This window comes from Bombus bifarius, unplaced genomic scaffold (genome assembly GCF_011952205.1).
Source record: "Bombus bifarius isolate JDL3187 unplaced genomic scaffold, Bbif_JDL3187 scf7180000008285, whole genome shotgun sequence".
In the NCBI taxonomy this organism is placed as follows: domain Eukaryota; kingdom Metazoa; phylum Arthropoda; class Insecta; order Hymenoptera; family Apidae; genus Bombus; species Bombus bifarius.
In genome coordinates, this window is record NW_022884568.1 from 53,410 (window position 1) to 67,622 (window position 14,213).

General features: G+C 42.5%; 2 protein-coding genes and 1 long non-coding RNA gene across 8 annotated transcripts in view; 1 reads left to right on the forward strand and 2 right to left on the reverse strand.

Moving 5' to 3' along the window:
• LOC117212170 (paired box protein Pax-8-like) overlaps positions 1 to 4,089 on the forward strand; it is a 54,588-nt gene extending 50,499 nt beyond the window's left edge. For 5 of the 6 annotated variants that reach the window (XM_033456689.1, XM_033456690.1, XM_033456692.1 and 2 more), the window contains one exon: positions 337 to 4,089. In XM_033456689.1, the coding sequence (XP_033312580.1) occupies positions 337 to 566 (230 nt within the window). In that variant the 3' untranslated portion in view covers positions 567 to 4,089. The remainder of the gene's footprint in view (positions 1 to 336) is intronic. The other variant, XM_033456694.1, reaches the window with a different exon arrangement.
• An 844-nt stretch (positions 4,090 to 4,933) lies between these two features.
• On the reverse strand, positions 4,934 to 13,453 carry LOC117212164 (cysteine-rich protein 1-like). Its single transcript, XM_033456685.1, has 3 exons — positions 13,297 to 13,453; positions 5,763 to 5,915; positions 4,934 to 5,268 (listed from the first exon to the last, which is right to left on the reverse strand). The coding sequence occupies exons 1-3, from the start codon at positions 13,334 to 13,336 to the stop codon at positions 5,225 to 5,227; spliced, it is 237 nt and encodes a 78-aa protein (XP_033312576.1). The 5' UTR covers positions 13,337 to 13,453; the 3' UTR covers positions 4,934 to 5,224.
• On the reverse strand, positions 10,308 to 11,719 carry LOC117212165. Its single transcript, XR_004488408.1, has 2 exons — positions 11,220 to 11,719; positions 10,308 to 11,123 (listed from the first exon to the last, which is right to left on the reverse strand). It is a non-coding gene; the product is annotated as an uncharacterized LOC117212165 (long non-coding RNA).
• Positions 13,454 to 14,213: the final 760 nt, after the last annotated feature.

The window sequence follows — 14,213 nt, forward strand, 5'->3', positions numbered from 1 at the left end:
CAGTTTCTACAGAAAGTGTTTACATATTCCATTTTTATAGAACCAAATTTTCGTAGTCATGTGAATGTGCTACTTAATCATACGAAATTGACTAACTAGCGTGCAAATACTGTTCATAGCCATTGTATATTCTTATCGGTATATGTATTTCTCTATATATATGACTCTAACCACAGTCTCATTTATAATATTCATATTTGCAATTCGAAAAGTGACATGGAGGAAATTAATTTTGGTCAAAGAATAATACGCAAAGTATCATAGCATGCAAAAGTAAAAGCCCTGATGGCAGATGGCTCGATGATATCGGAAAATAAATGACATCTTACTTTGCAGACTCGACGTACTACTACTGTAACGGGGATACGCTGGCGTCTTCCCACACCAATTCGCAGCAGGGCGGCGGATGTAACAACACAGGGCCAGAGAACAGCACGGACGTTGCTAGTCGCTCGCCTTTGGCGGCTACCAGAGCAAGCAGCGGTGCGAGTGCCGCTTCACCGACCGGAAGTGCATGCACCAAGCCGGATCACAATTCCACACCGACGGATCTTTATTTGGCCTGATTAAACGATGGTACAGGAGATCGACTCCAGGCAGAGTGTTTTCCTGGGGTGGGAGGAGCGACCAACGAGTCTAGACGCCATATCACGAGAAACCACGCTGAAATTAAGCAATGATCTCTTTAACTAACTGGTTCAGGAATGAACAACTATGAACCATTATTGTCGAATAAAATCGTTAACACCCGATAACCATGGCGAATTCCCGTTAAAAACAGGAGGAAGTATGGCAAAATGGGCAAACTGTGACCAGATACGCGTTCACGTCAATGCAATATGACATTATTCACGATCGAGTCGCGTGTCACGCTTGAGGATCTCGTATCGATCGATACGAGCGTCGCGAGAGAGATAGAGACTTTTTAAAATTCGCTACGAACACAATAGACGATAATCGAAAACATCAGAAACCATCTTGCGTATACAATAAGCTTACAACGCATGACAGCGCTCAATAGAACAAAACGATCAAACATCGAACGCTGTTACGATTCATCGGATCGATGATAATTGTGGCTAAAAATCGTTGTTAGCAAAACCTTCATCATGGAGTTAAAAACTGTAGCTTCGATGCCGATAACACTGATATTATTTACGATTCCCAAGGGACAGCAACGACTCGACGAGTGTCTGGTCCAGCGACACTAAAACACGATGCTGTCTAGTTACGCGGTCGGGATAACAGATTCGCCCGCATGCGTTACCGACAGTATCGGTACTCATGTAGAGTGCGCATAATCGTAGGTAGTTTAATTTAACGATCCTCAGTTAGTATAATTTCTACACAATGCCCGCGATCGGTCGTCCCTCCAAATGTGCCCGTGCATTGCCGACAAAGATATCGTCGTTAACGATCATCGCGTCACACGAATGTAGTTGGGCACATTTGTTACCGACGGCATTAGAACGTGTACATATATATAAAGTGAAGGAAAAAATTTATATATATATATAGATATATATATATATATTAACCGTGTAAGACAGACAAAGTCACTGCCTAACACGGCACGTTCTTTCTTCTAATAAGCACGACGACCTTCCCCCACCCCCTATCAACAAACGATATAAGTAATATAGTAGATATAACGGATAAGTTTATTGAGATTTTTAAATCAGGAATCGACGTAACGATCATTACTGTTAAGGATATTATATATATTTTTTGTAGAAACCAAAGACCACAGACGGATTGCCGAAAAACAAGAAATGCGTGCGAATCGCGTAGCTAGTGGCTGAGGCAGAGTTTTATGGCGGTTCGAAAGCGACTTGTAAATTGTAAACGAATACGCGAGTTTGCGAGCGACGTACAGGGTCGACGTAAATGTACAAAACAATGAGGGGAATGCAAATCGTGAAATCGGGAAAGCGTGAAAGGCGAAACGAAGTCGTGCAACGTTCCTCGTCATCGCGGTTGATTTTCTCGCCACCACGAGAGTAACGCTTAATAAGAATAGGATGCAAAAGAAAAGGTTACCTCTTGATTGAAACTGCCATCCTTTGTCGATTATAAATCGTCCATAGGCTTTCACGTGCGTGTAACGAATTTCTTTTCGCGGCACGAATCTTTTTCTTTCTAAACTAAACGACGGACACTTCCGTGACGGCCGGTTGATCACAATTATTCCCGCGTTCCGTCCAACGGCTTCACCATTCTCGCGCACCACTACGGAAATCAAGTTGCTTCCGGCATCGCTTCGAGCGGAACGTTTCTAAAAGAGAAGAAAAAGCACAATCACGGAACCGTAATTAACGTCTGACCATCGGACTTTAATGAGAAGTTACGTGCAATGCAATTTCATTATGATTAACGGGCAAAAATGTTAATTCGCAACCTTAATAAGAAAATTTACGCGCGCATTTCCAGCGCATTTCGATCCACGCATACGATATGGGCCGAGCATGCGCAATAAGTTTAGAAGCGCACACGTGATGCGCGCTATAATTCGAATGTTACTTATTTAATACTCTACATTCTCTTCGTTTTAATTCCGGGATTATACAAACAATTTTTATCCGTCTACGAAGATAATTATACGTTGTCCCTTCCATTTCATGGAAATTGGAAGTAGTGCAATCAACATGACAAAATATTTTAATTATTCGCATAAAAATGTTATCCGAATATATAGAGGTGATCGTTAATTAAAATGTAGCGTCTCGCTTGAGAAATCCACCATGAAATTGGTTTCATAGCACAATTCTGTTCGCCTCACAGTTATCTCATAATTGACGAATTAGAATTTCTCGAGTGTATTTCGCACGAACGATACGAATTCGATAACTTCGGAATTTCTTGTTATATTTATTATTTTTTATCAACATCTTTTAAATTCCATTTTATTACGATATATTTATTAACGTTTAAGAAACGATTCGTACGGTCTTTCACCTTTTCCATCGTTACTTTTATGTTCGCGTGGTGTCGTTATACGTATACAGTTTATAAAATCGTGACGAAACGATCGAAATGGCAATGTCGATCCCAAGCGTGCTCGCAACCAATTGTCAGATCGTTCATCGATCCGAGCGTCGGACGAACAACTTATTCGATTTATCTCGTTCGACTTGGTCACTTTATTCTGTCGATCGTCCAAACTAAAGGTAAAAAATGACAAATCCACCGTGATTTCAAAAATCGATATTTCTTCTTTCCTTGCTACTTGCGTTTTTTAGGTGTACAGCACGCCTGTGAGTTTATGTTCCGCCGCGTTTGTCATAAGGATGGAGGATCTGTAAATACGATCTCTGATTGCTGAATAATTGCTATTTATAAATTGTCGTATCGTAGCGTTTCGTGTCCTAAAATCGTGTACAGGAAGAACCATGGGTATCGAAATCGGCAAGTCGAAGTGAAGGTGAAAGAGAAATAGAACGAGATGGAAAGAGAGAAGGAGAAAGAAATTGCGATGCCGTTAGTATTTCGAGGCTGCAACAAATTCGAGTATTACATTGTTTCATAAATTACGATATGCCTGCCAACAGAGTGAAACAAGCTTTCTTTCGTTTATCCTCGTTTCACGTCTAGCGTTTTAAAGATACTTCCTGTACACAGCACACAATCGCAGGGTCGAAGATCGGCCAGGTGAATTTGATCTGACATTTATTGCGATTTTTATAATTTGTCGGGATTATAATTGATTAATGCGGACTTGACATTGTTAACCTATTATTATTATTGTAACGATGAGATGATTATGAATTTTCTTTTTTATTATTATTATTTTTTATTCTATCTGCTATTATCGCTACTTTTTTCCCCCATTATTCTCATGATTTATTATTATTATTATTATTATTATTCTAATTATTATTATTATACTATTATCATCACTATTATTATACGATTATTTAATGCCTTTTACTATTTATTAATTAGTATCGACGACCTATGTGTAATAAGTTTTGCCAAAGAAATCCGTCGAATGAGAGAGAGAGAGAAAGAGGGATAGAGCAATATCGCGGTAACGTTTCAAAAGAGCAGCTTCCATCGAATAGAAGCGTTTTAGAAAACAAAAAAAAAAAATGGAAGATGTAGAAAGAGGAAAGCACACGATATGTTAACGTCGAATCGTAAATAGAAGAGGAACAATAAAAAAAAAGAGAAAAGAAAACCGTTGCGTCACGAGAAGAATCATTTTCGCGCAGCGTTCAAACGAAGAGGATGTACCCTCAATAGCAAAATACTTGTGAAATCGAGATTTCGGTTTGGATGCTGCGTCCCGTGGACTTTTTATCCGAATAACAAGCAGTTTTATCTCTTTTCTTTATTATTTTATTTTTTTCCCCTTCATTTCGCTGTCATTTCGTCCCGTGTGATATTCTTGTTCTGTGCGCCGCTCTTGCCGAGTCTCGCTGTTGATACTTGCAAACAAAACTCTGTACATCCTTTTTAAATAAATATGAGGTTTATATGAAATTCGTCTCGTGTTGTCTTCTAGCGAATAAAGAAACTTTTATTAAACGACAATAAGCATATAAAATTTTGTTGCAACTGTTTCTCTGCAATTAAAGGATATTTTTCCTACCTACAGTAATAAAATTAAAAAGCAAAAGCAAAATTCTTCTACAAAATTTCGTTTTATATCATATTATAGTGACTAAGAGGGTTAGTGAAAGAATTTTAAAATATTGAAAAATAGTTCAGATGTTACAATGAATTAAAGTAACCCGATCAATTATGCAAAGCATGTACGAAGCACAAGCTGCCACCTACCTTAATTTGACTACTTTCTGAAAACACCATTATGGGGTAGATATGAACTCTGCATGTCAGACCTGCCTAGCTGCTCGTCGATATAACAGGTAACGGATCATCGAAAGGTGATACAGATATCTTCCTTACCCATTATGAAAAACGTAGACACAAGTTTCATTACATTGGATTTTAAACTGGCATTGTTAAAGTTTTATTTCACTTTATAACTACATATGTAGTAAACAGATATACATTATGCAATATACAACCTTATAAAAAATTAATTATCTTAAGTATACCATACTTTGCAACCACGCATTTCGTAATCGTTACGAAAATATTGTACATAATTCACGCTTAGGCAATCTAAGTGTTCATTATCCATTAAATATAATTACTACGGTACAGGTAACGCGATTAGATTAACATTATGTATTACATCGTCATGAAGTCCTCGGGTTTTTCACTTTTTGTAAATGTAACTCTCGGCGCCGCCTCGACCGAAACCTGCAATGCGCAAGAATAAATGTTTCAGCAGAGTCCATCGAGATTGCAGCAAGTAAAAGGAAGGACCAAGAAAAATCCTTTAATTTCATTGAATTATCTTAAACAGATTCACGTATAATTCTCTATGAGTACTAAGAAGTACCATTTGAAATTAAGATCACCATCATCCATCGAGTTCTAAATCATCGAAATGCAAATTGTACCAAGAGACGCGACGTTAAACAAATTGTGTTAACGTGATTCTAAGAAATCGATACAGAACAGTCAAGGTATAAAAAAATAGAAGGAAATTTAAAAATTGCTTTTTAATGATCATTATGGAAACCATGAATTTTAGAACATCCATCGACGTTCACGTATAAATCGAATCTACCAAAAGAGAATAGAATTCACAAAATTCAAAGCAGAATGAGTCCAACAAATAAATCGAATAAGACTTCCAGTAGTTCTGAGTAAACACAAATTCTTCCATCGAATGTTCACTCGTCACTCACCTCCAGGACCAAACAGAGCAGAATAACACGGATGATTACAGTAAGGTTTGCCTTCGTGTTCCGAATGACTACCAGGTGTCAAAGTTTTATTACACTTTTCGCATCGTAAGCAGGAACCATGCCAGTCCTTTCCCAACGAGGTTTTCCTTTCAGCTGTAACAAACAGAAAAATCGCGTTCGTATAAGCTTCGTTTAATTTGATATTCACGTTTCGTGCCGTATAAGTCGATTGTCCGCTTTCGATGTCACCGATCCACGAATGATTCACCGGGTGAAATGAAAACGGGGAAATAATTACGTTCGATCAGGTCTATTCGCTTGGCCTCAATCCACTTTGCTAAAGCCATGTACGGCTGCGTTCCCGATAAAGAAGCCTGAACGAAGTTTTATCAACCCCTTGACTGACAATAAGTAAACCGGTGCAAACGGTGGTGATTGTCGGCAAACGCGTGGCATTGCATAATAATAAGCGGCGGAATTGGATAACGATTGTCGCACCACGTGTCGCGGAATTGCCGCTTACCACCGATCCATCGTTGCGTAATGCAAAACCTCAAACATTTACGATATTCGTATTATACATGGAACGTTTGAAATTATTTCGTATGTCAACGTTTTTAGTTTCGAAGCATTTCAAGGGAATTCTTATCTCTAAATTTAAAAGATTGGACATTGGAAAAATTCTTAACACACGAGAATTTCTAAGATAAGATAGTTCCACAACTTCAGATGTTTTTGATTTCAGATGTCAGGCCGCGAAATTTCAGATTATCAAACAGGTACGTTGTGAAGTAATTTCAATGTTGTGAAAGATTTGTATAAGAGTGGCAGTGAGTCGAATGGCTTGTGGAAAAATTTCAAAGTTTCGAGCGACTATCAAAGCAACCCGAAGGTTGCCACATAATTTTTAGCGTACAGTAAAGTTTCTGTTATCAAAGCACGTGTTCTTTAAACGTCCTATTATTATATCATTGTATGAAAGTGGCATAGACTGAGAAACAAAAACATTCTATAAACCTACGAACCAAACGAAACCGAGAAATATTCAAAGTATTTCTGAATGCGAAGGAAACCTTCGAGAAACCTTCAAAATCCTCATTATCAACCATTCACTCAGAAGCGAAAGCGTCGAGTAACTTCACGAGCGCGTCATCTAGAAGAGGCACGATCGATCCAAACGTACAATAAGCTGCACGCTCCGTTTGGAATCCGCTAACGCGCTTTCCCTCGACGATCGGAACACAGAATTATCCCCAGGCGGGACCCGAGTCGTCGCCAGCTTCGCCGCCGACTGCTCCATTAGCAATTTCGTAATTATAAAATTGAATGGCTAATTCCCGGCGGAGACGTTCGGTGAACGCGTTCCATTCAGCGAAGGCGCGAACTCGAGGCGTCCTGTGCGCCTTCGCCATGATAAAGCGCGACAGCCACGCCGCTTTACAAAATATCCGCGCTGCATTGTCGCGCGACGAATTCCCACGTGCGAGCGAGTACGCGCGAATTATACGCCTTTCCGGGATTTCTCTTGGAGTGCAAGGGGCGACGTCGCGCGACTAATGGCTAAAGGTGATGTCGACGACGCGAACAAGGAGCCAGCGACACGGCCGAGCGCTTTTGTCGCGCGTCATCGCGCAGAAACGCGGCTGATTAATCGAAAAGAGCGTCGATCCCACGAGCCGAGAGAAAGAAGAGGAGGAAATACGTTTATTATCGGGGGCCGACAGGATTGAGAAAGACTTCGAGTAGCACGATTTTCTTTCCGAAATGTCGCTGTGCAGCTTTCAACGATCGCGTCGATCATGCGTACGGTTGCGTGGCGACCCAGTATCCAGACGAATACGAGCGAACGTAACAAGGATGAAGCTGACTGGTAGCATCAACAATACCTTGTAACGACGAAGTATCGCGTTAGCCGAACCTCTCGAAACACGGATAAAAAAAGCAGCGTGCATTTTCTATCAGGCTGGTGTGGTTCTTGCGTTTGTTTGACGCTCGTACGCGGTTCGGATCTCGGTTGACAAAAGGCCGCGAAATCAGAGGAGCGAGTGTAGCCTTTTTTTCCTTGGGTGCACCGCGCTGCGTCATACCATTACGACATATCAAACCTCGCGGGGAAGACAAAAAAGCCACGGACCGGTGGCGGCCCGGTGGTTGGCATTCAAACGTTCCTCCGCGTCTAAGGAGGAGCACAAAGGACGGTGGTGCCAGCGAGGGGAATTGGAAAATGACGAGGAGCGGAGAGACACGGGAACGGGTCTAAAGGGGTCGACGTCGGGAACCAACGTAGGCAAAGGGGGGGGGGGAGAGGGTTCGTAAAGAGGGTGCGAGGGGGGTAGGACAGGCCGCGATGTAGACGAGGAGAGAGAGAGAGAGAGAGAGGGGGGCGGAAGAGGCGAAAGAGCGAGAGAAAAGGGGGAAGGTTGCGTTGGAGGAGAAGGACGAGGAGCGAGTAGGAGCGAGGGGGAGCGAGAAAGACGGAGGAACGGGCAGCTTGCTCGTAGAATGGTACACGGATGAAGGAAAGAGAGGCTGTGGAGCAAGAAGGGTACGCATAAAGGGCCATTAGTTAATTAACTCCTAATTATCTGGCGGCGGAGAAGCGAGTGCATAATCGTCAAGCATTGCTGGTGTGCAGTGGCAGCGCGAAAAGGCAGACAGCGCTGTGCACGGATCGTTGCGCCCGGGCGCCAAACAATCGGCGGCTGCTGATTGCATAGGCTTGGAACATCATCCCCCGCTGTCTTTCCCCGCTTTTCTCTTTTCTTCTTTCTCTTTATTTCCTCGGTAGACCATTCTCCACCTCTTGCACCCCACCCAGACCGCCCACCCACCCCACACCTATCCTCTTTCCCACTACCACGTTTCTTGCTGCGTCTTTCAAACTGCCGATCCGCCGCCTCCATCATCTCCGCCCTCGCCCAACTCGCCAGGAAAGGCCGTGAAAAACTTCTCGTCGTAGTAACTCTACCTCCCCCACCGTGACATCATAAACGGGAGGGTTGAAGGGAGGAGGGAAAAGGAAGCAGCTATTCCCTTCTTTTCGTTCTTTCTCTTCTCCCTTTCGCCCGTATCCTCCTCTCTCCTCTCGGCGTCGTTCTTCACCACCACGATCCGGCTATTCTTCTCCAAACCTGTTTCCTCCTCTGTTCTTCTTATTATTACTCGATACTGCTTCCCGAAGCCTGTCCCGTTGTCGCTCTCCTCGCCGCTGGACACTTTATTGTCGTTGCTCTCGATGCAACGTGACTCGGTTTCCTCGTCCGCTTCTCCTATCCACGGTTTTCAAGCTCGCTCGTCGCGAACGCGCGTTCACCCGGGCCACGAAATTTTTGTTCGGCTGCCTGGCTTGTTACCGTCTACGAATCTCCCTTTAAGACATCCTTCCGTGTACGAAATGAATTAACGAAGAACTTTTGCGCGGAAGCCGTTCGTGTCCATCGCTTTCTAAATCTAAAAGAACTGTTTCTTATCGTTCTTTGTGTATTTTTGCTTTTGACATAAAATTCAAAGCGTATGAAGAAACGAGTAATTAAAGAAAACTTTACAGGGTTATTATGACAGTTGAAACGAATGAAAAGCTAAAGACAGTAGAATTGTACTTCTCTGGATATATTTTTAATTACATTCAAAGATTCGTACGTAGCGGAATCTTATTCCCATTTTTACCGTCTTAATGTTGTTACTATTGTATTTTGCGTATTTTTACGTAGCGCGTGAGAGCCGTAGGCACGTTAAAATATCGAATAAAGATATCTCAGGGACAAGGAGGCTTTGAAACCCTAAAACTTTCACAGTGACGGCATTCATTGCTGATTCATTAAGCATCAGTTACCAAAAAGGATGCTTATTGTATAACATTTCGTAGAACCTCGATGTCGAGCGTTTCTACCTTTCCTAATAACCAACGGCTCATAAAATCCGGCGAAACTCCAGGAAATCTTTGTTCGTCGAATAGTCAGCAATTCCCTGAAAATCAGTCATGTGTCGACGTAAAAGGGTGAACCACGATTCGTTAAGAAGATTCATTAAATATTCGTGAAAAGAAAAACGACAGAGGATAACACGAGTCGTTTGTCAAATGCCACGAGATCGTTCGAATGTAGTTTTATTTGAAGGCGGATCTTGGTTTTTCAAAGGATCTCTGTTGCGACCGGGCTCGAAAAAAGCTTCTACCTTTTGCGGGTGCACGTTGCCCGTAGAATGCTCGCTCGAAACAAAGAAAATGCGAGTAGAAAGCTGCGAGTGGCTTCACCGCGAGTTCGCTTTCTGCGCTTGCCGCCTACGCGGATCAAGAGGAAGAAGGCCGAAACTTCAAAAGTTACTTTGCTCGAGAATGTAACACGCTGCAGCGTGTCAGCGATTAATTGAATACAAAGATCAACGGTTCAAAGGTCCACATCCTTTTCCCATGGTTAATTGTAAGTTTAAAATAAAATGCGATTGAAAAGCGTAAGGCGTTTGGAACAGGTTTAAAGTACGAGCACTCTTTGGCGAGCTCGTTATGTAAGGTTGAGGTTAAGAATTTAATCATTGATTTATTGGAAGTTGCTTGGTATTCGTAAAATCGTAGATGTACATATTCGTATTTAGCAATAATTTATGGAGCGGTCGAGGTCGACTCGTTGCGAAGATATCGCGGTGGATATCGAGCGGGGAACGTAAATCTTGCATTTCTCGGGTCAATAGCTAGCTAGTGGTGGACGTTCTATTTGCTAAAATAATTAGCACGTTACCAATTGCTTGGATAGATATACAATCCTTTATATCTTTCTCACGAACAAACATCGATCGTCGTAACGCAAACGATCGTTGGCGAAACTTCTTAAAAATCTTTTCCTACGATTGAACACACCACGAAATCCATACGATACTCGGAAAATCCTCATCCTCGTCCCCCAAGACACAGCCAGAATGTCGGAATTCGCCCTTTAAATCCCTCGACAGCGATACACTCGCATAAATTCACAGTTAATCAAGAGCCGAGAACCAAGAAGTTGTCAAAATTCCAAGCTGAGTGGCTCGTTCGCTGAAGCAGCTACTAATTAAAGAGAAGCGTAATCTCTCGACGAGTCCACTAAACGGTGTTTCTCGCGCAAATCCCAGCAGCCGGTCGTGGGCCTGCGGTGACAAGCTAAAAACGCGTTCGCGAGTCTTCGATTTGGAGGCCAATGACCCTCTCTCTCTCTCTCTCTCTCTTTCTCTTTCTCCGAACCCCTTTGAAACTATCATCCTCTTCCTCCCGCGATACACGGAAAAAGAGTGTCGTCCCTCTAATTCGCCCGTTGCCACGGCATCCATTCCTCGTACGCCTACTTGGCCCGATCTGAAAGCCCATATACGTAGCCGTCGGCAGCGGCTCTCCTGTATTCAAAAAAATCCGCTTTCAGCGCTAATAGTGCTTTAACGGGGCCGTCTAAAAGGCCGCTCGAAAGAGGAAGCGTGCAATTAAAAGCCTACCTCTCTGAATACGATGGCTCTGGGCGAGCGCGCGAGCTGGCGCGAGCAACATCGGCCGCCCGAAGGGAACGAAAGCGAGCTATCGTTCTGCAGCCACCACGGTGCAACGTTTATCTAAGCGTCCAAGGGGAAGCGCGAGCCTGCCGATTGGACGACGATAAGGTTATCGCGACGAGGTTCGCTGAACGCGAGGACCCCTCGCGAAAAACGACCGCGATAAGCGGAATCGAGCGCCTCAAGGTCGAACGCCACTGTCGTCGTGGGTGTTCATTTGTCGTCGTATGTTTGAATTGGTTTGTTTTGAGTCCGACAAATCGTGGAAATGTGGGTGAATTATCGTGGAAAATTTGAAGAAGATTCTACTGTGGCTTTGAGGCTAATCGCGTGGACTTTAGAACGTTAAACGTAGCGATGGTAATTTCGATAGCTGGAATTTGTCGACTAACGGGAACGTGTGTACGAGTTGGTTCGAGAGACAGAATTTTGAAAATGTTCGATAATCGTGACGAATGGCTATGGAAAAATTATCGAACGCGTGGTATAAGTCGATGGTTAATAGAAAATTATAAGCTGATCTTAGAGTTGGAATTTAGATAATGGGAACGAATAGTAGAGCGATGGTCGAAAGAATTGTCGAACATTCGAGAATAAAAATGAGCATTGTTTGTACGTATATTATACTACCAAAGTGAATTCCAACAAAACGTTTTGCGCGATATTCGCGACAGAAGATTACCTCGACGATAGTGACAACAGCGTGCGTTAGTATCGTAATAATTCTGTAGATAATACTAATGAATGAGGCATTATCATAAATATCGAGGACAACTCATAACTTCAGGTTCTTCCAATGGTAGCCATTACGATGAAAATATATGTATGTTCTTGATAACCGATCATTATCATATTATCGTGGATCAAAGTACATATGTTCCAAATTATATAAATCAGTATTTACCAACGATCTCATATAGATCAATATACACCAACTTTCTCTCTCTCTCTCTCTCTCTATTAGTCTTTTAAGACTCAAAATGGTTCAAAGGATCGTACGATGTATTACGTTTGAAAACCTGCTATGCACATTGACGACACGACTGACGACACATAGGCGAACGTATGATATTCGCATTTCATTGCATAAAATTTCCTTCCTAATAACTCGTATTACTCGAAATTCCCATTGCGTATTTACTCGTACACAACGGAACGAGGTTGACATAATATTTGTCAAGGTGAATCGCGAGGACGTACAATGATATCATTCCTGTCGTCATTTCACGCACACTATTGCGTGGATAGCGTAGCACTCGTGACGCGAATTTCCTGCAGCAGGATGTACGCAATCGTACATAGGCGAGCAATTTCGTGGACACTGTGAGTGTAGAATGGGATATATTATAGCCGGATTATGCGTCAACGATTTGCGCGAAATTGGGCAACGTTTATAATTATCGATTAGACAATCCGTTTCTTACGAAGCTGTCGTTGTGACATCGTATGCGGAAAAAAGATGTAAATTATTTTGAATACTAAGCAGATTGCGAGTATATTTATGAATATTGCGGTCTTACACACTGAAACTTAATTCTATTCGAAATCCGATACACAGACACTTCTAATTTTCTTTTAGTAATCGTCAGACTTCCTATATAGATAGCGATATGAATATTCAATTCAAGCAATAATTGCAACAAATTGAACAGTTCCTCTGTATATACGATGGCGGAGAAGAGATAACAAAGGATAAGCAGTACGAGAAACAACATAACTTGATCATTAAGTAAATATAATACACTAAGTATACAAGGTATCTACTGCAGAAGCTATTGATACTTAAGCACGTAAATAGCAATTTTAAACCTCTTTCTGCCCCTCGCTGTATAGAATACCGCGAAAGTTTGGGGTCTGATGAATCCACAACGTAGAAAGTGTTCCACAAAATTTAGCGTATAAAATATCTGTATCTTGGAACGTTTCGCAAAATTTACAATAGGATTACGTTCAACAAAAGCCAGAATCTGCTGAGAAATACTTTTCGATGAATATTACGCTGGAAGAAGAAGCAAGCACTCACCGAAATAGACTGGCTTGTCGCACTTCGGACAGTTGGGCATGATGGAACGGTCTGGTTCTTGTTGGAACAACTACGGAAGCGTCGAACAGGCTCCACTCAGCAGCGTGGTCAAGCGCGTACTGGGCCCGCGCGTTCTGCAAGGTAACGCGATTCTCTCTAGTTGATTGAGCGTACGAACGTGTGTTAACGTCGGTCGTACATGTGTGTGCGCGTGCGAGAAACCCGTGTTAAGGTCGCCTCGGTTCGACTTCGAAACTGGTATCCCGTCTATGTACGTGTGTGTGTATGTGTCCATGCACGCACACACGCACACGTTCACGCACACACATGCATGTCTCTACATGAATGTACATGGAGTGTGCGTGCACCTGAACTTGCGGCGGCAGTAGAGTGTCATCGACGCGATTGTGTGCGTGTACCAGGTAAGTGCGCTCGTAACCGCTAACGGTCGCTTTACTCGAGAGGTTCGACTTCTTCGACCGACGAATCGCTCTTCTGACCGACCGATCCCGTTATCCATTGTTGACAGATCGTTATCGAAAACGCATAGCCAAGTACAGGGCTGTTCATGAGTATTCAGAGACGGTCGGAGTCGATCGGTATACTAGCGTGTATACGTAAATAACGGGGCGGATAGAAACAATAGGAATGCAATCGAACGAGATTGTTGAGGATGGAGCGGATGTATGTACGCAGAGGCTCGAGAAGAGGAATTGGGCTAAGGCCGTGGATAGCGTGGTCGATGAAATAAGAAGAGAGAGGAGTAAGTTGACGAAAGAGCGAGTTCGAGCTTGGTGAAAGATATTAACGTGCATTGAAACGGGTTTGAACGAAGTAAACAATCTTTACTCTTTTAAAGCATCGAATCCTCGTTACGAGTCATTCCGTACTTATACCTTTTACAGATTTTCTTTGTT

Excerpts from the sequence above, each read along its gene's own strand:
- LOC117212164 (XM_033456685.1), bottom strand. The coding sequence starts at position 13,336 with ATGCCCAACTGTCCGAAGTGCGACAAGCCAGTCTATTTCG. Across the intron at positions 5,916-13,296 it reads CGACAAGCCAGTCTATTTCG|CTGAAAGGAAAACCTCGTTG; the intron begins GTGAGTGCTTGC and ends TGTTTGTTACAG. Across the intron at positions 5,269-5,762 it reads TGCTCTGTTTGGTCCTGGAG|GTTTCGGTCGAGGCGGCGCC; the intron begins GTGAGTGACGAG and ends TGCGCATTGCAG.